Source organism: Saccopteryx bilineata, chromosome 6 (assembly GCF_036850765.1).
Source record: "Saccopteryx bilineata isolate mSacBil1 chromosome 6, mSacBil1_pri_phased_curated, whole genome shotgun sequence".
NCBI lineage: Eukaryota > Metazoa > Chordata > Mammalia > Chiroptera > Emballonuridae > Saccopteryx > Saccopteryx bilineata.
The window spans coordinates 17,658,342-17,671,496 of NC_089495.1; the positions used below are offsets into that span (position 1 = coordinate 17,658,342).

At 42.5% G+C, this 13,155-nt stretch overlaps 1 protein-coding gene across 2 annotated transcripts in view; it reads left to right on the forward strand.

The window, feature by feature from the left end:
- The window catches only part of MTMR7 (myotubularin related protein 7), a 96,163-nt gene that overhangs the window by 24,633 nt on the left and 58,375 nt on the right, over nt 1-13,155 (forward strand). The window contains exons 2-4 of one of the 2 annotated variants that reach the window (XM_066234552.1): nt 330-452; nt 1,571-1,733; nt 9,193-9,350. In XM_066234552.1, coding sequence (XP_066090649.1) covers nt 330-452; nt 1,571-1,733; nt 9,193-9,350 — 444 coding nt within the window. Of the gene's footprint in view, nt 1-329; nt 453-1,570; nt 1,734-9,192; nt 9,351-13,155 lie in introns of those variants that run through there. The other variant, XM_066234553.1, reaches the window with a different exon arrangement.

Genomic DNA, 13,155 nt, shown 5'->3' on the forward strand with positions numbered 1-13,155 from the left:
TAATTAGAATGATATTATCACAGTGAGATGAAAACGCTGACCTATTTAAAATACAGAAAAGGTAACCTTAAAGAATAGGGCCTATAGATATTTGGTGGCCCACGTAAGGTTATATTGAAGTGACTGGTAAATTTTTATCTTTTCATAGACAGATTCATATCCTGAAATCTAATTCATCTCAGAGGCAGATTTCGGTGTGTCTTATTGGGGGAGCTCTGTTTTAGATGAAGTACAATAATTACCTACTTGTTATTTTATGATTTATTAATACTTATTTTTGTGCCTGGCTCTTGTGCTTTCACTAAAACTCTGTCAAATTGATTTTCCAGGTTGAAAACGTCCGCCTGGTAGATCGAATATCTTCTAAGAAAGCAGCCCTGGGTACTTTGTATTTGACGGCTACTCACGTCATATTTGTGGAGAGTGCGCCTGACGCGAGGAAGGAGACCTGGGTATGCATTCCTGGCCGGGGCTCTGCAGCACTGGAAGGGAGGAGTTCCATCCTGCATTTTGTCGGTCCCCTGGGTGAGATGGGTGGGCTTCCGCTGTTTGGGGACTGTTTTTGGGATATGACCTTTGCCTTTTTCTGTACAGAGTCAAATCTACTTCATCTGCTTATTCATTTTAAACACTAATTATTTGACCATCATGAAAGATCGACCTAGAAATAGCCAGAGATATAAGTGGTTCATGTCATAGTTTTTGAGAAGAGGCTCAATCATGTCAGCATGCCAGATACAGTCATTTTATTCTGTTGTCCACTTTTCTAATCATTTAAAAAGCAAAAAAACAAAAACAAAACCAAACTCAAAAAACAAAAACAAAGAAAAGAAAAGGAGAGCTAGGGAAAAGCCCTATCATCGGGCACTTCTGCTTCTTAGTAGTGACACCACTGGTTATTTCTGTATTCCATAGACATGGCCACATCTTCAACGGGAAGTGGCAGGTGCTGCTTACTGGAGAGGAATTTGAAGCATGAAATGCTGTCATTCAGGACTGAGCGGAGGCCCTCCTGAAACAACAGAGATGCCCTTGAGCTTGATTTTCTTTCCAATAAGTCTCCACTGCAGCCTGCCTGACCTCCAACAGCTTAGAGAACAAGGGCAAGTTGCTTTTGAACTTGAGCTTTCCATGAGGAATTCAGGAGCATGGTGGCCCCTCCCAGCGGAGTCATCGCTAGCTTTTGTTGATTGCAAGATTTATTTTGCTAACTTCTCATGACCTTATTTAACTTTAGCTATTCACCACAATTAACATTTGACTACCAAGATGTTCTCTTACCTGGACTTGTGCGAAATGGTATGTGCTGAGGAGTTGGCTTCAAATAATGAGCCTGGATGTCAGAAAATTTGACATTGAAAAATCAAATGACAAATTTAGACAGTTGGACTAAATTAGAGAGGTGTCTTTCCCAAAACATCGCAGTTGTTGTCAGCTGAGCGCAGGTGTGGAGCTGGCTGAAGGTTAGGGAGTGTGGCTTGCCTGTCTGGTGGCTGAGATCTGTGCTAACTCCTTGTTGTATTTATCAGTTATTTGTGCTGAGAGTAGCCACATTAACTTTTGTTCGTAGATTCTTCACAGCCAGATTTCCACCATCGAAAAGCAGGCAACGACTGCTACGGGATGCCATCTGCTTATTCGTTGCAAGAACTTTCAGCTGTTACAATTCATCATCCCACAGGAGAGAGATTGCCACGACGTGTACATCTCTCTGATACGCCTCGCAAGGCCAGGTAGGGCCGAGCAACTTGGCATTTCCTATGGGCCCGCTCTTCAGAAATTCATAAATCACATTCAAGAAACGTAAATAATGCTCGAGGATTGTGGTGTTATAGGAATCGTATGCTCCCCCCAGGCCTGAGATGAGGCCAGGAAATCTGAATAATTGTGTTCCTTGTCTTTGAGGCTCTCTCCCCAAGTTGTCTGCTAGATGAACCCTTCCGATATTCTTAGCATTCACTTTATCTCTGGGGGTTACAAGTGGGTTGGTTTTCCTTTCGGGTAAAATCATCTTAAAAATTATGCCCTTCTGATACTGTGATATGCAAGTGACCTTGATGGATGGAGACCTCAGAGCAAACTGACAAATTGTTTTGTATGGAAACCATCTATATCAACAATTCTAATGCCGTTTTCCCCATCTTGGGGCTTTTAAGGTTTGGTTTCTGTTGGGTTTTGATAGTAACATGTTTCCCAAGGCTGGTATAACTGGACCTTTGTTAACATCAGTACATATTCAAAGTATGGCTCTGTCGAAGCTCCTAAACAGAACTGCCTCAGGTGTCCTGGAAAGAAGCCTTGGCTCATTTGACAAGTATGTGATCTCAGTCACTCTCCTGTCATGTCCTTCATCTTGGGTCTTCAGACTTCTAGCCGATTACACACTTTGATGCAAGTGTTTCTTATCTCCCTGAATGGCTTGGGTGAGCTGTGGGGGGTTTTTTTTGCCTAAAAGAAATACATATCTAAGTTTCTTGGGAGAAGAGTCATGTCCATGGTAATGTCACCCAGAAGTCATTAGTAAAGAAATAGGGTGTGGGTTTGTGGTTACTTTGCTAAATGCTTTGTGATTCAGGACAAGAAGTGTGTAAATGAAAACAATCCCAGGGCGCTGTCCGAATCTGATGACGTTGCCTTTATGTGCTCCTCTTTGAAGACAGCTGGCCGAAGCTTTTTCATCTTACTGTGTTGAAAGAAACTGCAGAGTTAGCCGGAAGAGCAGCTGAACTGTTTGGAGGCGGCACTATAATTGGAACAGGGTTCTGGGAAGATGTACGTTAGGTTGCATGCAGCTGAGCATGCGAACACGACTGTGGGCCAGCAGTTTCTGTGTCACTGAGTAATGGATGTACTGGATAATAAATCTGCTCTGAGCGGATTAACAGGATTTAGGGGTAGCCTGGAGACCTGGGAAAGGGCTGAGAGGCTGGAAGATCACAGGGGTGGTGAGGGCTCTGGCCCCTGATGATGGTGAGCACCAGGACTCCCATTGTGAGGGTCCCTAGGGAGGGACATCACTGTGTCCCCCTGATTTTAAAAACACACACTTTTGGCCTGACCTGTGGTGGTGCAGTGGATAAAGCGTCAACCTAGAAACACTGAGGTTGCCAGTTCAAAACCCTGGCTTGCCTGGTCAAGGCACATATGGGAGTTGATGCTTCCTGCTCCTCTCCCTTCTCTCTCTCTCCCCCCCCTCCTGTCTAAAATGAATAAATTAAAAAAAAATAAAAAATAAATAAAAAGTTAAAAAAAAAAACACCACATACTTTTTTCTTAAAGATGAGGTTTTAAGAGTTAGGTATGAGAGCCAGAGATCAAAGAAAGAAAACCATAGTAATTGATTGAATTAAAGCCATTATCTTAGAAGATTTTAAAAAGCCACCAGCCTTTTGAAACATCGGAATTAGAAATGACAGTTTACATGAAAACCAGTACTTTAATAGTGTGGGAAGAAGTAGAACTCAAGCAGTTTCACAGTTTAATGTTAAAGGCTATGCTAAAATTAGAACAGGTTACAGCCTATAGCCTTGGAAGCAGGGTTTTGAATCTGGGTGGGGGTGTGGGGGATAGTGGAGGGGGTCTCAGCTGGGGGCAGAGGTGGCTATCAGATCACTCCACAATCTTACAAAATAGCCCTAAATACCCCTTCACTCTCCTCTAGGTATCAGAAGAAAGAGGTGTGTGTGTGTGTGTGTACGCGTGTGTGTGAATTCTCGTGGTACATACAGCTCTGTGCTTTGTCACCAACACCAGTTACATATTTTCAGTTTCCCTTATGGACACAGCTAACCACCAGCTTCTTCTGTAGAGGACCATATATATATATTTTTTATTTTTTTTAACAAAAGAAGAAATGTTTGGGAGTCCATTAAAGTCAAGGCCTACGAAGGAGATATTTTCAAAGTTCTCAAGATTCTCTCTCTTCCCGGAATTAGGATTTCTGGGATAAGGGCAAACCAAACGACTGAAATATTTGGCCAGGTCCCACCGGTTTGCCTTTTGTATGCATTAAGCTTGGTCAGAATTTGGTCGTGGACTGTAAAGATGCCAGTGTAGCCATAGTCAGTAAGTTCCTTCCCTTTCAGTAATGAAATAACTTAGGTTAACATAATGTTGTGGCCCAAATAAGAAAATAAGTTAACCCCATCGATCCAGATCCAGAGTGCTAATTAAGAAAAACATTTTTGGGTTAAAGACCTCTGTTTCTCAGAGGGCTTCCATTTTTCCCATGTTCTTTCTTTTCTCCTAATTTCCTTCCTGCTGTTTATTTTATACCAATTATCCTTCCTTCTGTAGTGTTTGTGGAGCTTTTAACACACCATCTCTTTTCCCTTAATTTTTACTAAACTTTTTTTTTCAATCTTAGTCCCCGATTCTTCTGTTATCTATTATGCTTTTAAAAATCTCATGAATGATACAGTGTCATTTGCTTAAGGGAATTTTTCACAGTCTTCTAGGTTATTGCAGCGTCAGCAGTTTTGATGATGGTTACTCCCCTTTTATTGATGATACTAATCTGAGTCCACACGCTCTTTCCCCTAAGCATTAGCTTCCACAGTCCTCATGTTTAATTTAAACACTTGTTTGTTGAAAAAAATAAAACAGGCCTCAGCAGGTGGTGGCACAGTGGATAGAGCATTGGACTAGGATGCAGAGGACCCAGGTTCAAGACCCTGAGGTCACCGGCTTGAGCACTGGCTCACCAGCTTGAGAGCGGGGTCACTGGCTTGAGTGTGGGATCATAGACATGACCCTATGGTTGCTGGCTTGAGCCCAAAGGTTGCTGGCATGAAGCCCAGTGTTGCTAGCTTGAAGCCCAAGGTCGCTGGCTTGAGCAAGAGGTCATTTGCTCTGCTATAGCCCCCCCAGTCAAGGCACATATGAGAAAGCAGTCAATGAATAACTAAGGAGCTGCAACGAAGAATTGCTTCTCATCTCTCTCCCTTCCTGTCTGTCTGTCCCTATCTGTCCCTCTCTCTGTCACTCTTTCTCTGTCTCTGTCAAAAAAAAAAATCAGGCTTAAAGTTCTCATTATTTTGAGCTTAAGTATACAAAACCCAGTAATAGCTATGTTGTCTTCTCACCTCTTTTTAAATGTTTTCCAGTTCATTTATTTTAAGTTACCTGAATTAAGCAGACCACATGGGACAATTTAACTTTCAGTTATGCTTCTTGGTTCTAAAAGACCACATTTCTGTGTCCTGATGCCCTTTCCCTTCCCTCACTGCACTTCCCGTTCCACCAGTGCCAGTTTGTGTCTCGTTTTCCTTTCAATTAAAAAAAAAATGTGAAAAAAATAAAAATAAAAAAAAATGTGTAAGGGAAACAATCAATAATGTAACTGTATAAAATATTATTCACGTTTTACATTGGTTACATTTCCTTTTGATTTTTTAAAGTACTTTTGATTTTAATACTAAGTTCCCGTGTGTCCTCCCAGGCAGTCTATAATAAGAGGAAACCACCCGTTTACTTTGTCCGGAAGAGGCCACTGCCTGCCCCTGTAGCCAGGCACCTGGGACACAAGCTCCGGGATGTTATTTCTTCCCACAGCTCTCTTATTTGGTAGAATGAACACACATGAACACCCTTTCTGTTTTCATGGGCGAGAAGAGGCAGAGGTTGGATGCTGGGACAGGGCCATTTGTGGGCTTGGTGGCTCCAGGGTGACAGTCTCCGCCTGATGGCGTGCATCTCCTCCAGGACGTGCAGGGGCTTAGCTGAGATAGAAGGGGCTGAGGAGAGCAACAGGCACTGAGGGGACCATAGTGAGTGGAGCATCCCTGTGTCGGCGATGCACGACCGTGCTGACCCAGAATAGTGTCGGTCGTCACCTGCACCTGTAAACTTGGCTCGACCTTATGTTGTCTGCCGAGTCCTGAGAACACAGATTTGGCTTTTCTAGAAACATAGCCAAAGTGCTGTTCATTCTGAATGTAGTGGGGTAGATGAGAAATTGTCATTTTTCTTTCTGAAAAGATAGACGAACCTTCTAGTCTGCCTTTGTTTCGCAATTATCTTATTTAAGGAAGTCAGTAAATACTGGAATGATTTACACTTTTTCTGAGAAAGTTGTAAGTGAGAGGTGCACATTCAGTTTCCTTCCCAGTCTCAGACATGCTGCACGTTTGCTTCTGGTTGGAGGAGCTCCGGGGACACACACACCCACACCTGTGATGGGGCCCTGGGGTGTGGCGTCGGGGCCCTGGGGTGTGGCTTTTGGTCCCCGGGGTGTGGCGTCGGGGCGCTGGGGTGTGGCGTCGGGGCCCTGGGGTGAGGCGTCGGGGCCCTGGGGTGTGGCTTTTGGTCCCCGGGGTGTGGCGTCGGGGCGCTGGGGTGTGGCGTCGGGGCCCTGGGGTGTGGCGTCGGGGCGCTGGGGTGTGGCGGCGGGGCCCTGGGGTGTGGCTTTTGCTCCAGCTCCTGCTGAAACCTAAGGACGTTTTGTGTTGGAGGGGATGGCCCAACGCTGTGATGTGAAAAGCCAGTGTAGTATTTGACGTGTTTGTGTTCAGAGTGGGTGACAAATCAGGGAACTGACCTTCCAGAAGCAGAAGAGATTTTTTTCTTGGTTCTGATTCTCTAAAGACTGAAGATTTCTCTAGCCTTCCTCTCGTTTCACTTACTTCCCTGCCACTTACTAAACATTCTGCTTGGCGTTTTGCAGGTGATGGAAGGGAGGGGATCAGGATATTGTGAACGGGAAGTATTCAGTAAATTTATGACTGTGGTAATGGTACTTCTTAATTTCTCTGAGTAGGCATTCCTCAACTGAAGGCCTCTCCTGAGCTGGCCTCCAGGTGAGAAGCTTGCCCACATTAACAAGACTGCTCTTTGGCTGACAAAAATGGAGGTTTTTCTGCCCTTGGCAGAATTTTACTTAAACTGGGCTAGAGGCATGGTTGATCATCCTTTTTCTTAAAAATAAGTCGAAGCAAAATTTCATAATTCCGGTGGAAACCCACTCCAATGTCTCCCAATCCTAGAGTAAGCTTAATGCTGGTTGCAAATTATTCTTGCTTTCATTTATGCACCCTTTCCTTGCCTCTTCCCAGTGACAGCAACATGAGCTGTCACTAGGGAGGCTCTCAGTAGTATCCTATTAGTAGTCACAGAATAGAGTTCTGCTTCTACCTGGAGACCTACTTGTAAACATTTAACGAAGGGAGGTTAACTTCCGTTATTCCTCCATATTCGTTAGCTCTTCCTTCGCTCGGGGAGCTGAGACTTTCTCAAGAGAATCTTTTTGGCATCTCAAACAAGTTGCATTTGCGGTTAACATGATATCAGAAGCCTGACTCACGAAAATGGTGCTTAGAGACGGAAAAGATGTGTCAGTGTCAAGCCAGCTGTTCCCAGAACAGAATCTCCACTTTACATGCCGTCTGCTCAGTGAGCTGAGATGACAAGGACCCCTTTTTACAGAAGGTGTCTCCTCTGTGTTTGTGCGTGCATGTGCCTGTCCGCGTGTATTTTCTTACTTGCTCAAATCACCAGTAGTCTAAATCTGGAAGTTTAGAAATAGGACATCAAGAGAGACTGAAATAGGATGTAGCTTGTCTCCCTGATACACCACCACAGCCTTCGAACTTCACTTCTACGACAAAGAGTCGAATGAACAAGTCTGGCACTTCAAATATGATCCTTCTCTTTCTTCTTGTAAATGAATTTTCTTCGCAGTATTCACACTACACTTGAAATTTAGCTTGCGTCTCCGGCTGCCTGCGTTGCGTTCAGGGGTTTTAAACTGTCCACGCTGAATGCTTCCACAGATTAAGGAGTAATGGTGGGACCTAAGAAAACCGTGAAGAGAGGGAAATCTGCTGGAGGAAAACAGGATGGTTAAGGATATGGAACAAGGAAACAAGAGATGCAGAGTGGTCCTTCCGGGCAGAAGAGAGAAGGACCTGCCTGGCAGGAGCAGTGTGTGAGGGGTGGGGGTCGGGACCCCGTACTGAGCAGCCAGATTGCCAAATGTCAATCCAGACTCCCCAGTTGCTACCTCTGTGACTCTGGGGACACTTCTCAATCTCCCTTTGCCTCGGGTCTCTCCTCGGCAAATGAGGCCCATCGTGGTGCCTACCTGATGGGTTAATACATTTCATTAGAACAGATCTGGGACGAACCATTTGGTGAGTTATCTATCGGCCATGAATAATTATCACCGGAAGTGCTTAGGTCTGCACTATCCGGTGTGAGCCATGGGCCGTGTGTAGCTGTTAGAGGTTGAAGTGTGGCTAGAATGGAGTCAGCTGTGCTGGTCAGTGTGAAAAACACACAGAATTCTAAAGAGTATGAAAAAAATATGTGTTAAATATTAATAAGTTTTATAGTATGTACACATTTAAATGATAATGTTTTGGATGTACTGGGTTGAATCAATTATATTAGTAGGATTAATTAATGACATGCATGGCTTGCATATATTTCTGTTGGACAGCGCTGGCCTAGATGCTGCCTACAACAAAGAAAACCAAATCCTAGATCTTATCAGTGGGGGGGGGAGGTGCTTGGGGTTAGGTGTCTGGCTTCAGAGGCATAAAAGGCAAAGCTGTCCTGGCAGAATTGAAAGAAGAATTTCATTACATAGCCTTCCACTTGCCCCTCTTGACCAGGGTGACAGGCACTATGAAGTGATATATTTTTTTATGAGTCCTATAAATATTGTACGAGCAGTACAGTCGTGGCATTTATGTGGTCGTAAAAAAAGTTCAAATGTTTTCAGTGCAAACATATAAATATATTCTACAGCTTTTCCAACTGTTTTCTTTTTTAACCCTGGGAGCATGAAACTGTGGCCGCGTGGCCTGAGCATCTGTCCACATCCCCGAGGCCCTCCCAAATCCAAGCTCCGTAGACGTAAACTTGATGTTTAATGAATGCAAGCATTCTTAATATTTATGCTTCCTATTTTATGTGGTTTGGAAAATGCATTTGCTTTCAAAAGCAACTACAAAAGAAAAAAGCACACAATGGACGGAAGCTCTTGTGGAGCTGGGTCTGGTTGTCCCAGGTCTTGCTGTCCTTGCTGAGAGGAGGTGGGTGACCTGCCCTCAGACACAGGTCTCCTGGGTCCCCCGGGGAGGCACCAGGAGGGCCTCTCAGTGCGCTCCAGCTCGGACAGAGATGTTTTGAAGAGATTTGGTTCTAGCTTTGACTGAGCTTGCTTAGACTTTATTCACCCTTCTCTTGCAGTTAAATACGAGGAGTTGTACTGCTTTTCATTCAACCCCAAGCTGGATAAAGAAGAGAGAGAACAGGGCTGGACGCTGATCGACCTCAGCGAGGAGTACAAGCGCATGGGCCTCCCTAACGACCACTGGCAGCTCAGCGACGTCAATAGAGACTACCGCGTAAGTGGAGGGTTTGGCGACAGCCAGACCCTCAATCCGGATGCATTCCCGATTTCACACAGCTTAGCACGACCCCTGTTTGACTTCCTTTAGCTCTTCATAGACATGTCTCTGTGGGTTTCTAAGTCTTTCTAGGTCATTGCTGGCCATATTTCCTGCCTGCTCCTAGAATCAGAAAGTTTGATCACAAGGACTTTGGAGACCAACCCCTCCACACTCCTCTCAGGGCCGAGGACATGGCAACCCAGACGGGCCCAGTGGACGACCGCATGGCTGAGCCCGCCCTAGGGTGGGAGAGCTGGCCAGAGACGCTTCTCCCATCAAGTCCTTTTATAGCCCAGTGAGTGATTAGTGGGGAAGTCACAGAGACGCTGATGGCAGTTTGGCACCAGCTCCGCTCTGGACTCCCTGAACTCTTGATTGGTACACAAGGTCACGGAGAGGCTTCCCTGGAGAAATGCGGAGAAATGTGTCTGCGCTGGCAGGAAGGAATGCGGAGAGGAAGGGGAGTGGCAGCCTTAGTCCCCTGTGCTCCCCGACCAGGGGCTGGCACCTCAGGGTCGGTTTCCCTGTTCACTTCGAAAACATTTTAAACAATAGAAAGTCGTGTCAGAGCATTGCAGAGAGTTGACCAGAGACAGAAAAAGGAGAACACACTCACCAGCCCATTGCCCTAATATTCTTCAGTGAAGTTTTAAAATTTTCCATCCGATTATTTTTTCTCATCTACATAGTCTGATAACTTTTCTTATATACGTAATATATTTCATTGTTTACAATTGGAAAGTGTAGAGGAAAAGGAACCATTCAAATATATATACCAAAAATAGCTACATATGTCTGTGTCTTTCTTTCTTCACATAGCATATTGTATTTTTCTGCCAATAAGTATATTTACATTGTCTAAAACATTATATAATATTATATCATGTGACTGTATCATAGTCGGTTGACCTATTTCCAATTTTTAGACATTTAGATTATTATCATTTATTATTATTCTAAATAACATAGAAAGAACATTCTGGTAACTATACCTTTTTCACATTTAAAAAAAAATCATAGTTTTTAAAAGAGATCTTCCTGCTGACCCTGGCTGGTTGGCTCAGTGGTAGAGCGTCGGCCTGGCGTGCAGAAGTCCTGGGTTCGATTCCCGGCCAGGGCACACAGGAGAAGCGCCCCTCTGCTTCTCCACCCCTCCCCCTCTCCTTCCTCTCTGTCTCTCTCTTCCCCTCCTGCAACAAAGGTTCCATTGGAGCAAAGTTGGCCTGGGCGCTGAGGATGGCTCCGTGGCCTCTGCCTCAGGCACTAGAATGGCTCTGGTTGCAACAGAGCAATGCCCCAGATGGGCAGAGCATCGCCCCCTGGTGGGCATGCCGGGTGGATCCCCGTCGGGCGCATGAGGGAGTCTGTCTGCCTCCCCGTTTCTAACTTCAAAAAAATACAAAAAAAATAGTATTACAAGTTATTAATGAATGTGATCATAGCAGTCTTATTTCTTCATTTCTGTATTGTACTCAAGTTCTGAATTGCAAGTATTTGTCAGGTATTTTGTACTACAAAATCTCAGAAACCTTAAAAACAAAAATGTGAAACGTTAAAAGAGATCTTCCTGTAGGTGGAATTTCTAGGTCAAAAGTATTAAACAACTTTTGGACATAATGTAAAAGAACTGCAGAAGGTTTTTACCAGTTTATATAAATTCTCAGCAGATGTGTATGAGGATGCTTAATTCTTGGTACACTCACCAGTAGAGAGTTTATTTCTTAAAAATCTTTTGAAAGCTTGATAGTGAGACAGGTGATTTCTCATTTGAATTTAATATACATGCTTTGATTTCTTGATTTGTAGCTTTATATGTGCTGATTGACCATTTATGTTTTATTTCTTGTATTGACCTTGTCTGGTCCCAAATTTTAAATTCTGATTATTATTTTTTCATCTAAGCATAAGGATTTTCTATATTGCTACACAGTGTATCTACCCATCCGTTAAATGACCATATAATATTTTATTAAATGAATGAACCATAATATACTTAAATATTCCCAATTATTAAACACTTAGATTACTAACTTTTATAAGCATGTTAATTGATTAACTGATCATAGAGTTAAATTTGAAAACATGCCAAACTGACTGGTATGCCATGAGCCTCAGTGTGGTTTTACATACATCACCTTCATCCCTGGCCAATCTGAGCTTGTGTTTATTGACTGACTCTCTGTGAATGGCCTCTTCATCATTTTGATCATTTTTTTCTATAAGGTTGTCTCTTTCTTATTGATTTGTAGAAGTTCTTTATATATGCTAGATAATAACCTGTTATCATGGATAGCTTTTGCAAATATCTCCTCTCAGAAGATATTTCTGTCCTGTTCCCAGGGTATCTTTTGATCCTCAGAAATTTCAAGTTGCCAGCCTTTCATATTTGGTTCATGTTTTACTATACATGAACCAAATATGAAAGGTTTTTAATTTTTTTCTGCTAGTGATACAATTGGAAACTGTATAATTTCCATAATTACATTTTTTTCATTATCGTTGTTATAGCTTTGTAATAAATCTTGATATCCTATAGTCAGGCTTTTTATATTATTCTTGTGAATATCTTAAATTTATAGATTAGTTGGAATAGAATGGATGCTTTCATGATACTGAGTTTTCTTCATAATTGCCCTTAAATCTAACAACCATAACCTTATGCCAGAAGCAGACATTTGTGGCCTTTTTGTCTCAATCATAAAGTATCTGGCTAATGTAACCAGATAGCTGGTTCTTACACTGAAGCCAACCTCTGCAGTGAATTTTTAGCCTTGAAATGAAAAGAAGGAAAACCCAAGGTTAGCAAAGAAAATTGGAATTGAATACCCCCCCTTTTTCTTAAATATGATGCACCCTTGGGTAAGGTAGAAAATTTTGTGGAATAATATTTTCTTGGGAACGCAGGTTCTTCCCATTTTCAAGGAGATTTTTTTCTTCTAGAATTAGCACCCAAACATGACTCATATTTAGTCACTTAAGTCTGACACTATAGAGACTGCAAAACATGAGTTACTTAGCACTTCTTTTCAAAAGTGACACACAGCAAACCAAAAGTAACAACACACAGAGTGTATTGAAACAGAGAAGGTGAAAACCCAGGGAATTTTCTGATTTTACCAATATCATTGAAAGAGGGGAAAAGACAATATACCCTTATTTTTTTTTTACCAATTTAGAAATTACATTAAAAAGTTGGTTCTTTCCAAAGTTTTGACTAATACTCCAGTGAGATGGTTATGCCCTCATCCATGACTGTGGCTTTTAATCTCACAGTTGAGAAAATATTTGCTTTTTCCTTCCTTCTTTTACAAGAGTTCTTTCTTTCTTCTTACATTTTCTCTGAGGTAAGTGGAGCTAGTAGTCTCTGATGGAGAAGAAGCTATTTCCCATGGTGGAAATGACACTATACATTGTGTACAAAACAGGTTCCAGACCCCAGTTCTGCCATTCTAATCATGTGGTCTTGGGCAGGTTAATTATTATTGTCATCGTCATCTCTATCATCATTACTGTTGTCCTTATTGATGACACTGTGAATGGTAGGCTAGATATTCTTTTATACCCAACTCTTGAAATTGTCCTTATTTAAATAATGGATACTCATTACTAGGCTAAAATTTTAATCTATTTCTCTTGGAATAAAATTTAAAGTTTAATTCAAACCAGGAATGAAAAGAACAAACTTGTTTATTTTAGTTCTTTATAGCTATGGTTTATGTGTTATGTATTATTTTATTTACATATAAATTATTTTATGCTG